Source organism: Rhipicephalus microplus, chromosome 4 (assembly GCF_043290135.1).
Source record: "Rhipicephalus microplus isolate Deutch F79 chromosome 4, USDA_Rmic, whole genome shotgun sequence".
NCBI lineage: Eukaryota > Metazoa > Arthropoda > Arachnida > Ixodida > Ixodidae > Rhipicephalus > Rhipicephalus microplus.
Genome location: NC_134703.1, coordinates 29,617,431 through 29,630,646, shown reverse-complemented (window position 1 = coordinate 29,630,646; position 13,216 = coordinate 29,617,431). Strand labels below are relative to the sequence as shown.

Below are 13,216 nucleotides of genomic sequence, written 5' to 3'. Positions count from 1 at the left end.
TCATACGCGAAAGTTTCACCGACACAAGCCATCTTGAACTCGGTTCACACAAGGGATAGGATATCGCTTTCGTGTTTAACTCTTAAAAGCAAGGCTTAAGGTCGTCATTTTTTTGTTCATTTTGTCTTTCTTTTGTAGCTATGTTCAGCCATTTTACCGGCGAACAATGCCGAATATGGAAAGAATGAGATGCCGGTAGAACATATGAACTACACTGGTTAGGAGTTACTGAACCCCGCTGACATGGATTCTGATGGCGAAGGAAAAGCCCCCCGTTGCTGCTGCCTTTCAGGTCACTTCCTCCGAGCATTCCAATCGACATCCCTGCAAACGCGTCCGGCTTCCGTCGGCCAACCGTATCGCAGGCTTCGGGAAAAACCCAGTCACCCCACGTCGAGCCTGTGCGGCAATCCCGATCATTCGCCTGCTCTCGAAACGACACTATCCCATCCGCCCACGTAAGCAATGTCAAAAGAAAGCTACAAGATTACTATTCCTGCGAACATTATTAATAAAATATTGTTGTAATGGTCAAAACGCTGATAGCCAACGAGAGGAGTAGGGCACTATCTTCCCCAATGCATCTATTGACGCCATAATTAACTGAAATGATTGTGAATTAAGAAGCTATCCCATCCGCCCCGCGTATGCAATGTCAAAAGAAAGCCACAAGAATACTATTCCTGCGAACATTATTAATAAAATATTTTTGAAATTATCAAAACGCTGATAGCCAACGAGAGGGGTAGAGCACTATCTTCCCCGATGCATATATTGACGCCATAATTAACTGAAATGATTGTGAATTAAGAAGTATTAATAATAATAATATCTCGGGTTTTACGTCCTAAAACCACGATATGCTTATGAGAGACGCCATAGTGGACGGCTCTGGAAATTTCGACCATCTGATGTTTATTAAGGTGCACTGGCATTGCAAAGTACACGGCCATCAATCATTTCACTTTCATCTAAATGTGACCGCTGTGGCCTGTATCGAACCCTCAACCTTCAGGTCTGCAACCGAGCACTATAAGCATAGCTGCTCCACCGCGGCGGACTGACTAAAGTGGTCGCATTTAAGGTGCATCTGGCGGAAAGAGGCAAACAAGACAGATGATACACTAATCATTTTTCGCTTGTTGATTGACTGTTTTTCTTTGCTGTTGGCCACACGCTGTGGACTATAGTGAATCCGCCTGTAGGCAGCTGGAAGTTGAAAGTTAGCGCTATAGTCCTAGAGTCTCTTTGTCCATAACTTGAGTTCGCTACATGGCAATCATCCTGACGTACCGAATAGCCCGATCCGCCGTCCTTCCGGATTATAACTGTTGAAGTATATAACGTACGGCTCTTAAGGCTCACTCACAGCTGCAATTCAATCCGGTCTGGTTGCGTGACCATTTGTGACTATCTACCAAAGCGCGACACAAATTCCAATATTCACACCTTCGTTCGACTGATACCCGTCGCCACACAGAATTCACGTTTGCTTCCATCTGTCCCTCGAAATAAGCCGACGTCCTGTTCGTGCGCGTTTGATTGTTTCAGAGCTTTGCTACTGCATTCGCTCGGCTGAGCCAAAGTACTAGGTTTGAGAACGAATGGGGCAATTAGCTATAAAGCTTCCTAAAGTTAACTAAATGGTACTCTGGCGTGCGATCGTTCAGTGGCCATGGGAATCATGGTTAGTATATGAATTTACCTAATCATCGTGCTTGTGGGCTTCGAGCGCACTTGAGGCTTTGTTTATTGTTGAGTTTTGGTTTTGCGTTGAATGAAAACAACGGACCATTGTGAACTTTGTGACCTGATTTGAATTGGTAGGTTTTAAAGGTTAAGGTGGTAAAGTGCAACTGCTGAACATTTCCGTTTGTCGTCTTGCGACAAAGCAGCTCCAAGCCATGCGAAGCCAAACGGAGCCGAAAGTACGAAGATTAGACAAATTTGTGTCTACACTCATCAGGTTGAGGTTGGTTGAAGCGCTGTGCGTTGCAGCTCATGGAGTGTCAGATTTCCCTCTATAGTGTCTACATAAAAACTCTGTGCAATTGGCATGAAGTTGCTTTGCGGTTAACTTGGTCGCACGATATTATCTATTTTTTTATTTTTATTTAATAATACTGTCAACCCTCGCTTGAGGGTCATAACAGGGAGGGAGTACAATATGAGTACAAACAGAACACCACTAAGCAATAAACACAGGAAAACAGAATGGGCAGTACTTCAACCATTACCAAAATAAGCATCAATTTCTCTGTCAAAAGTTTGCACATCGGTACTACTAATAACATGTTGGGGTAAAGAATTCCATTGTTCTATAGCGTCCGGGAAAAATGACCACCGAAATTACCGCAGATGTGAGCAAGCATTCACGGAACGGCAAAGGCAGCGCGCGTACCTGTTTCTTCCACTTCATGCGCCTGTTCTGGTACCAGGTCTTGACCTGCAGTTGCGTCAGTCCCAGCACTCGCGCCAGGTCGGCACGGTCGGGAGTGGACAGGTACTTCTGCGAGTCGAAGCGCCGCTCGAGGCCCATCAGCTGGCCCTCGGTGAACACGGTCCGGTTGCGACGCGCCTTGCGCAGCTCGCGGCCTGCAGCCTGCAGCGCATCGCTCGTCGAAGGGCTCAGTGGCTGCTGCTGCGCGGGAAAACCAGAACCGGCCAGGGCTTCCACGGCCGGACTGATTGGAAACGCAGGCGAAGGCCATGAAGTGGCACCGCCTCCGGCTTGCAAGTACGCGCTGGTGAGGTCTGGGTAAGCGGCTGAAAAAAAAAAAAAAAACAGGGTTAAACGTTATATGTGTAATAAGGTATACATATACATAGTGACAAGCAGTGTGACATAGTGGCAAGCTCTGCTATACAGTGATATAGTAGAGCTTGCTTGACACGAACAAAAGGTTGCACGAGAACTTATGTGCCACGGCTATAGGCAACACTTCCGTATCCAGTGGACAAATGTACATTAAAGACTCGCGAGGGTGAACGCGATATAGCCATACTCGATCGTCCGTGATTCAATGAGGACCACTCCGCCAACCCGCCTCTACAGGCTGCTATGTTCTCAGATCTCTTACAACTTCCTATTAGCTTGATCCTCGTAAGACAGCGAGTCCATATTATTGGCAGGATTTAAACAATTGTTTGTCGAAACGCTCGCATACATAGACAGGGAAACGTAAGAGAAAGGCAGAGGGTTAGCCAGGCTGAGTGCAGTTGACTATGCGGCACTGTAGGTAATAATAATAATAATAATAATAATAATAATAATAATAATAATAATAATAATAATAATAATAATAATAATAATAATAATAATAATAATAATAATAATAATAATAATAATAATTGCTGGGGCCTGACTGCCAAAAACGCCTTTACAATTATGAGTCACGTCACAGGATGGACTTCAGATTGATTTCTTCTCCCTGGTGTTCTCTATAGCATGCACATAAGTAAGTATTAGGACCACGGGTGTTCTTGCTTTTCACCTCCATTGAAATACGGCCACCGTGGTCGAAAGCCAAACTTGAGTTTAGCAGCGTTACACGCGGCTGAGCTACCACAGCAGGTGTGATTAGGGTGAAATGAGACTGAGAAATCAGAAGGTAGGAAGTTTTCTGTGTACTCTGCGCCGACATGCGCCTACGAAGGCGCGTTCATCTTCCACGTTGTCTCTGGCACCTGTGCTTACCCGTGAACATGTCTTTTAAGTTGCGCGTAAGCCCTGGCTCTTGCAGTTGAAGGCGATTTCCGCGCACCAACGAAAGCTCTCGTCGTGGTGGGGAAGTGGACAGACAGACACGTTTGTGTGGGCAAAACTTTATCTTAAAATAATAAAAATAAAGTAACAAACAATGCACTTGGCAAAGCGTGTGGGTTTGTTGATACGGAAGTGTCGGAGAACTGCTGCGGAGTTTCACCGTATGGAAATTTCACTGCGCGCCTCCACCAGTGAAAAAAATGATATGCATAATAGACAAAGAATATGAAACGTAGGTATTAACTTCCTTGTTGTTCGGTTATCCTCTCTGTTGAGCGGCCTTATCTGTACATTGAAGCGGTAGCGTAGCTTCGCGCGAAGCAGTGGAGAAGTAAAATATAGTGAAGGAAAAAACAGAACAGTTACAAATATGCGCACTGCTTGGACTGTGCGTTTCAGAGTTGTAGTGTTCCACACTTCACGAGAGAACTTTTGTGTTATTGTGCGTAACGATGTGAATTATTTCTATATAATCTCGTGTGTTTCACAGATATTTATGTAAGCCGACTTTAAACTAAAAATGTACCTGGCTTCATTGTAAAACTTTACGTCAAACTTGATGCATTCGTTGTCGAACCGTCCAGCGCCGCCTCCTTCCTGCAGTCGTAGCTACTAGCGCACCCGCACAAAGCACAAGATTATTTGGATCAGCGTTGAGCGATCCTACAGCGTAGCGAAGCTGAAACCTTTGTTTCCGTTTTCCTTCATGGTTATGAAACGGCACAACGAAGAGACGATAAACACAGACGATGAAAAATACACGAAGACAGGCGCTGGTTCTTCATCGTCTGTGTTAATCATCCCCTTGGTTCCGCCGTTTCATAATCACGAACCCTTATCGGCCAACTCCCCAAGCTATCGGTGATACTTTCGTGTTCTCCAGTTCCAAGGGCCAAGAAGCAGCGCTATACTTGTGGTTTCTTCGTCATTGCATTTACAATTATCTGACTTCGCTCTTATGGTGATTGAAACTTCGTAAACTGTGGCAGTCCTTTAGAACAACAGCTGCAGCCTTGGAGAAAACAAGTCTGCTGGTCGAAACGCTGGCTGCGGTGACATAGCGTGTTCACGGGTTTTCCATCTGTTTAAGCTTCCACGTTTCTCTGAACTTCTGCCATCTTTTAAAGTTGCATTTCTACGTGGCGTCTATGATAGGCATTTAAATGCGCCAGGGTTTTCTTACTAACATCGAACGCTCCTATAGTGACAGCGAGAATAGGCATAATAAATAGGCTGCAGTTGACAAAAAAAAAAGTTGGAGGATGCTTGAACTTCACCTTGAAGAGTCGAACGTGATATCGTAATCGAGCCTAGTGCACCACCTTCTCAACTGCTAAGCTCGCTTCGCTTCTCGGTGCATGCCGCAATCACGCCGTAAAGAAATGAACGACTGTACACCTAGAATTGGCCATTTCAACCTGTTCTGGAATACATTTTGCAAGTACAGTTCCACCGCACCACAATTATTCCTTTTGCGAATCAGCGAAACTAACAGTATCTGTTCGTATAAGGCAACATTCGCATACGCTCACTTTGTTGATGGTTTTGTCCCTGATGATGATCAAATATGACTGAGCGTTTTGTAACGGGCGGCCCTTTAAAACACCCACTCGGTGCGCGATTCACATTTGTTGTCACCTGACGCGATTCCACGCTTTTGTCATGCAGCATTACATGCGTTGTGGAGGCTCTTTCTCCTACATGACATTCATATTGCGCGTGTTCTTGAAGCAGTTTCAAACAATAAAGCGTGGCTCTAGAACACCTGCTTTGTGTACAGATGGTCTGGGTTCAATTCTCGCTGGAATCGAAGATTTTTTTGTTTGCATCTTTCTCAAGTTTGCGTTTATGGACAAAACAATCTTTCACTCACAACCAACTGCGTCGACACCGTAATTCCTGCGGAACGAGCTCTTTAACGATATCACGTTAAAAACAACTAAAACAATGTTAATGAAATAAATAATCAACCATGGAACACTTCTAGGAATATGAGGCCAATTGTTTTCTGTAATGCCTCTCTCCTCAACATATCGATGTCGCGACGCAGAGGCGCAATAGTGGTGGCTACCTTTTCGGCGGCCGGCACGACCTCCACTTTGACCTCAGGGCTTTGGCCTCCACCTCTTTTTCTCACGGCGGTCATCGATCTATACCAGTGGCGCCCGTGGTTCTTGAACCTGGCTGCATACCGTACTCTGGCCTTTCCCTTCTTAAATACGCCGAGTGGTTCGACGGCTTATGCAGACCGAAACCATTCCACAGGAACCACTCCCGAGTGACCCTCTGTGGCAGAGACCATGGGAATACGTATCTAACGCCGCAGGGTTTTAAGAAGAAAGAAGTACTCAGGGAAGCGGCCACGACGTGTGCATTCGAGGAGCCAAGAACAGAGACGGTCGCTTGGCTGCTCTAGACGAAGGGGACGTCCGGCTTGGCTCGAAGAAGCGTGGCCGTTGGGCGATGATTGTATCTCGGAACGTGGCTTGCGGTCACGGTCAGCTACGTGTTTCGCGCGCCGTTCAGGAAGCGGGCGATAAAGGCATTATGAAAGCGCCTGACGACGGGAGGCAGCCAGGTACGCCGCTTTATGCACTTTCGGCAGCAATCGCGTAAAGGGGATCCCCCGTGTAAAGCTAACGCGAGGTCCTTGTTTCCCGGGACCCAGGCGAAAGCACGTGCACAGAGCCCGAAAGAGTTCACCGTGAAGCAGTCCCCGGTATAGAGCTTTCTTTTCGAGGGCGATCGCGCGGACACGTCATGCGAAGGCCGTGGCCGGAAAAGGACCGGTCAGCTGGCGATGATACACCTACGTGCAGGTCTGCTTGTTTGGTGTCTTCCTGGTATAGGCGGTTGACACTGCGCGGTTCTCCTCTTGTAGGATAGCCTTCTCATTCCTCTTCTTCTGAACTCAACGACGTCACGATACGTGACGCTCAATACGTTCGTCTCTGCTTGTGACGCGATGTAATTTCAGCCGCGTTGCTCGATAGGACGTCCACTGGCCGTGCCGTTAGAATTGGAGATGCATGCGTGTTTTGTCAATTCGTAGCGTTTCTAAAATCACGCAGAAGCACGCTCAGCTGATGTAATATAATGTTTCTGTATTGGCTGGTGGTTTGCATTTGGCTGTTAAGCGTTTAAATGCACATAAATATAAATCTTTCAATAAACCGTCTTTCCCTCGGTGTGTCATAACTATATACAGGCGTATACACTTCGTGTATGCTCCTTTTCACAACGTAAACGCGTTGCATTCGTATAATGTGTGAATTGTGTCGCATTATTCTGTGGTGTAAGGTTCCGTAAGCTCTCATTAGTAATGCAAGGCCTTTTTTTTATAGCCAGTCAAAGTGTTTCACCACCAACTTCAGTATTAGGAGTAAGAACAGGTTAATCTTTAGTGTAATTTGGCTCTTTTTTATTGTCTTCCGGATTTATATTTGCACAAAGAAGAGCTCTATTTCAAAAATCCGTTCTAGGAACAGAGGCAGCAGTGAAAATTCTTGAGCTCACAAACTAAGCCACAAGGTCCTTTAAGTAACACGTTCAGTTTCCAGCCCTACATTTTTCGCACCCACCGTAACCATTTATTAGACACTTGGGATTCTTAGAAATGACGATCCCAGAGTACCGGCTTTGGTGATAAGAGCTCTGCCCACCGTGATGAGGTTCTTTCGCATCTTCATTTGAATATATCGAGATCATACCCGTTGCGGTATAGCTTAGTGTCAGCGCATGACAACGTCGTTTATTTGTCGAGTATGGAGTTGACCTACTTTCCAAGGGCAAGGTGGTGCGCCGGCCAAAGCAGCTTTCTTAAAAATTATTTCACAAATGTGAGCATGAAATATGTGTCTGGTGAGTGGTGTCCACCCAATAACAATACGTGCAAGTTGTGAGCGCGCAGCTGCGTCTTTCTCGCTGCTTTTCCACTCCCGTGTTGCTCGCATGTCCTCTGTGATTTCCACTCCTAGTTGAGCAATGGCACAACAGCTGGGCTGTGCCAGCTTCCTTGCCGTTGTCCTTTCGCAGATGAGGTGGGCCGAAATTTATTCCCCTCCCAGGAAATCCCTGAGTGGTGACACGGCCGGCTGCAGTGCGGCCGGATCTCCCACCCATCCGCTTATTCTGGCACGAATTAGACAATTACACGCACAATTTAAACTTGAAGTATATGCAAGAAAAGCTTAAGAACAAGCGTGCATGCGCAGGGGAGCTTAACGGAGGAAAAACGGCTCTCTTTTTTTTTCCGTGAGTTCCTTTCTTTTGGCGACCCTGTGAAATCCAGGCTCTTGAGTAGGGGGCAATCTTTGTAAATGAATTATTGCTGTCCGCAAGCAAACCACGTGATAGTTGGCCGTGTTAGCTTAATTGGCCGAACTGCCCCTTTCTGATCGCAAGAAAACTCTACTAAGTGCGAAGTAGGGCCTATAAATTAAAGGCTGGGCACTTGCTATATAGATTACCATTTGCGTGCAAGAAATGTGACCCAAGTGGCTAAGCGCAGTGTGGCAATGTGTTTCGAATTCTTGCACTGCGCTCCACCTCGTCATCTTATCAGGATCGATCATGTGGGTACAGTGATGAATGATGCGGAGTGTGTTCCAACTATCGAAGCATATATGCAAGGGTCTAAAACAAGCAAACAGGCGCAACGCCTAGTTTCGGAATGTGAATAAGACCCATGAACATGGTTTAAAAAGGGAGAAGTTTGCACTAGCCACGGTGAAAATTAAGAAACAGCAAAGTTGGTTGCTCTTGTGCACGCTTAACGTGGCCAGCTTGGCTGTTGCTAGGCCTTTTCTTGTTGTAGACAAACTATAGTCGCACCGCAGCTTCTCACATACCGTGCAAGAGTGCGCAAAACTCCACCGCCCGAACTAACGTGTAAAGCTGGCTGTGGCACCCCCGGTAGAAGCAGCAGGCCTTTCGTCGTTAGTACTTGACTCGTGCGGCGGGCATACTCGGCGCGGTGGCTACGCGGACTGTCTCCGTGGGCAGGCTGACTGATAACAGTGATAAGCGACGGCGTCGAGTTTTTTTTTTCTTTTTCCAGACACCTGAAGTTTTACCTCACACTTTAAGAGAGATTCGTTATTAAAAAGGAAAAAAAAGTAATGCAGGTTGCAACTTGAGGCATCCCTCAACGCCAGAGCTCACTCAATTTCTGCATACACGCTTAGCTTTGACAGTGGGGCGCGCCATGTATACGATCAGCATATACTGCACAAATGTCAAGGTGCAATAAACGGTGACAATAAAAAAAAATAAATGAATACTAATGAACTCTAAACACTTAAAAATAGAATTCGATAATGTATTTGGGGCACTTGCCTCCACTTTAATACTTACACTTTCTTGCACGATGAGCGTATAGAATAGTGTTAATAGAGCCTACGTATAAAACAGGTATTGCAAAGCGATTGATTGATTAATTGATTGATTGCTTGATTGGTTGATTGGTTCATTGATTGATTGATTGGTTGATTGATTGATTGATTGATTGATTGATTGATTGATTGATTGATTGATTGATTGATTGATTGATTGATTGATTGATTGATTGATATATGGGTTTTAGCGCCCCAAAACCACCACATGATTATGAGAGACGCCGTAGGGGAGGGCTCCGGAAATTTCGACCACTTGGGTTTTTTAATGTGCACCCATATCTGAGCAAATGGGCCTAGAGCCTTTTCGCCTCCGTCAAAAATGGAGCCGCCGCATCCGGTATTCGATTCCGTAACCTGCGGGTCAGCGGCCGAGCACCTTATAGAGACCACCGTGGTGGGGCTTAATACGAAGCGGCATTTGAACTTTCTCACGTAGGCGATGCACCGAAAAGTGTCTTTAGAAAAGCTGAATACTTACGGGACACTTAGTAATTAAGGACATGAAGTAAGCAAATAAAGAAGACGAAAACACATTCAGGCATTCCAGCTTGCAGTTTTTTGTTTGCCTTTTAATGCTAAAGAGACAGGCTACAGGCATCGCTGCTGCGTAGAAGTGGAACAGCACTTGTAACACTTAGCTTGAACCTTGGCAGAAGGTTACGTGTAGATGCAATAAAGATGCTCTCTTAATTAAAAGGTTAAAATACAAGAGAATAATTAATTAGATCTATGAAGTAAATCATTAACAAGACAGAAGCATAGAAGTGATTGAGAAGACATAAAGGAGGCCTAGTGGGAAATTTATGACCAGCTGAGTGTTATTCATCCATAAATTGTTTTCTACACTGCAATCATTCCTATTGGGCACTTATCCTGAGAACCTAGTGATGCGACTATCCTCGGAAACACGAGGAAAATCGTGGGGGGGGGGGGGGGGAAGTGCAAAATGTAATCGGAAGAGTTCAAACAAGTCGGTCGATGCAGTTGTGTCACACTTTTCATAAAACGGGGGAATCGCCTTCAGAGTCGATGTGAACGTGCGTGTCGGGCTTGTTCTAATGCGTCTTCCTTCACCAATAGAGAGAGAATTATTTTAATGTGAAGCTGGAGAGGCTTGCCTGGTTTTTCACCTGACAGGCTACTTCAGTTGCCGGGTGGTGACAATGATATATACAATGATAAGCACACAACACATGCAGTTACATACACGCATAACGGTCACATATCACATAAAGTCACTCACTGCACTATTTACAACGTTTCGTTCATTGCTGTGGCCCGTAAGAATGTCAGTAGCGCCTTTTTTCTCCCCTTTATCCCTTCCCCAGTGCAGGGTAGCAAACCGGATGTGCGTCTGGTTAACCTCCCTGCCTTTCCTTGCATCTTTATCTCTCTGACTTGGACGGCAACCAGGTGCGCTCTCATGTTCCCTTGGGATGTGATGTAGTAACCGGCGTGATCTACGACATTGATGTCGCTATTTCCAATAAGGACTTACAACTTCGTGTCAAGTCAACAACTGATACTCCAATTGTTGATGTCACCCGGTTAGGCAAGTTTCGCTGTGTGAAGATTGCGTTTAAGAGAACATCACTCCCCTCTCATGTGAAGGTGGGGTACTTCAGACATGCTGTGCGGCCTTTCATTCCGAAGCCTCTCCAGTGCCGTAAATGCATGAAACTTGGACATGTGAGCAGCGTCTGCGAGAATTCGGTGGTATGCCACCGCTGCGCCGAGCACCAAGAAGCGGATAAGTGCGTCGCAACTGTCAAGAAATGCTCTAATTGCAATGGATCCCATGAAGCCACATCGAAGGACTGCCCGCGGATTCAGAAGAAAATTGTCATCTTGAAGGAGATGGTGCGCGATCACTCATCTCATCGAGAAGCCGCAGCTAAAGTCAGAAGGCGTCGTTCACGTCGACGTCGGTCTTCAAGGACGCCTGCTACCTCCTCGACACGTTTGCGTGATCCCTCATCAGCACCACCTCCTTTGCCTCCCAGACCACATGCCGTGGGAAAGGCTGTAAAGGACAAAGCCAGTGAGCATACCCTAACTGCGACAGAGTGCCCTGCACTTCAAAGGGAAGCAGCATCAAGCGAACCGAAGGAGCTTCAGGACGGCCAGTCCGCGCTCCCGGTTCGAGATCTTTCCAACCAAGACAGGCAAGTGACTGCAATCGTCCCGGTTCGAGATCTTTCCAACCAAGACAGGCAAGGGGCTGCGATTGTGCAATCATTAATTGCCACGATTCGCACGCTACTGAGCAGCATACAATCTCCGTCTGCTAAGAGTGCACTGCAAATACTGGATGCACTGAATCCAGTTCTTGCTAACTTCGTATAAGCACAATGGCTCAACAAAATCTCATCTTCCGCACTGAAGTTAAAAGTGCGTCGACTTTTCAGTGGAATGCCAGAGGCATGAAGTCCCGTATCTCGGACTTTCGCCAATTTGTTCGGGCCAATCAATTCCCTATACTTGTCATATGTGAACCAAACGTATCAACGCCTTATAGATTGTCCGGTTATGAAGCTTTTTGTTCAGCCGCTTGCGAAGAACGAAGCAAAGTAATTGTTTACATTCGCACAGACTTGACTTATCTTTCGCACCCAATAAGTTCAAATGACGACAATCAGTACGTGTGTCTTCGTGTGAAGAAGAATGCAGTTTCGTTCACGCTTATTGGTGGATATATATCTCCGTCATCGCGATTTGACTGCGACAGATTAAAAGACATCCTAATGAGAACCGATGGGCCTTGGATCATCACCGGTGACTTCAACGCACATCACATGCTTTGGGGGAGCACTAGGATGAATGCCAGGGGCCGGAACATTGTTACATTCGCTTCCGATTACGACCTTTCCATCAGGAACGATGGTACTCCCACATATCTGCGGGGTCTCACGTATGGCAGTTGCCTTGACCTGACATTGGTGTTACGGTGCTTCTCTCACAAAGTTAAGTGGTTTTGCGATATTGAGACTCATGGGAGTGATCACATACCCACCTACGTGACGATCGATGGTATCATAAAGAATTTCTCTTCCGGTGTTGCAATTGGCATTGACTGGTCGATGTTTGCATCGCGTGTTGAGAACGCTTGCCAAGAAGGCCTCGCCTGCAGCCTGGAAAATACCATAGTGGAAGCTATGCAAGCGTCCAAATGTGAATTACCATTTTCGTCTAAAGTAACACAGTTTGACATCGAACTGGAAAAATTACGAGCTATACGAAGGCATGCTGAACGACGATACAGACGCACAAGATCAATTTACGATCTGAGGGAAGCAAGGCGGCTCCAGAAAAAGATTCAACGACGCATTTACAAACTGGAGAGCGAACGCTGGAAAGCATTCTGTGAATCTCTAGACCCTCATAAACCGCTGTCATATATCTGGAGAACAGTTCGTGGTCTTCGCTCCTCTCCACAACAACGGCACCCTTTTAGAGCTTTGGCACTCCATCATGGAAAAACAGAACTCGAGGTGGCTGAAGAATTTTGCACGAGAGTTGCCGGGAATATTATGAACGAGAGCATCGACGCCGTGATCGTTCCTGAGACGTGATTACCAGAAATGGACATTCAGTTCACCATGGAAGAACTGGAAGGTGCGTTAGTCGCTTCTAAGCGCATGTCATCGCCAGGTCCTGATGGTATTACTTAGTGCGTTGGGACACCTTGGACAAAAAGCTAGAAAAGAACTTTTAACATGCTTCAACAACTCCTGGATCAGCGGCATTGTTCCCCGAGAATGGAAAATAAGTCGATTAATACCACTTTTGAAATCGGGAAAATCACCGTTGGACTTGACAGCGTATCGCCCTATTGCCCTCGCAAGCTGCCTCGGAAAAGTGATGGAAAGAATGGTTCTATTTCGTCTCGAGTGGTACTTGGAACGATACACCAAATACCCTTCTTGCATGGCAGGCTTTCGTCGGGGCGCTCCTCCATTGACTGTGTCCTTGACTTATCGACATTTGTTCAACAAGAAAAAAGTCGCAAGCGCATATCAGTGGCACTCTTTCTTGACGTGAAGGGTGCATATGA

At 46.1% G+C, this 13,216-nt stretch overlaps 1 protein-coding gene across 1 annotated transcript in view; it reads right to left on the bottom strand.

Moving 5' to 3' along the window:
• Window positions 1–13,216, bottom strand: part of LOC119171585 (uncharacterized) — a 48,295-nt gene that overhangs the window by 20,131 nt on the left and 14,948 nt on the right. The window contains exon 2 of the mRNA XM_037422362.2: window positions 2,402–2,766. Coding sequence (XP_037278259.2) covers window positions 2,402–2,766 — 365 coding nt within the window. The remainder of the gene's footprint in view (window positions 1–2,401; window positions 2,767–13,216) is intronic.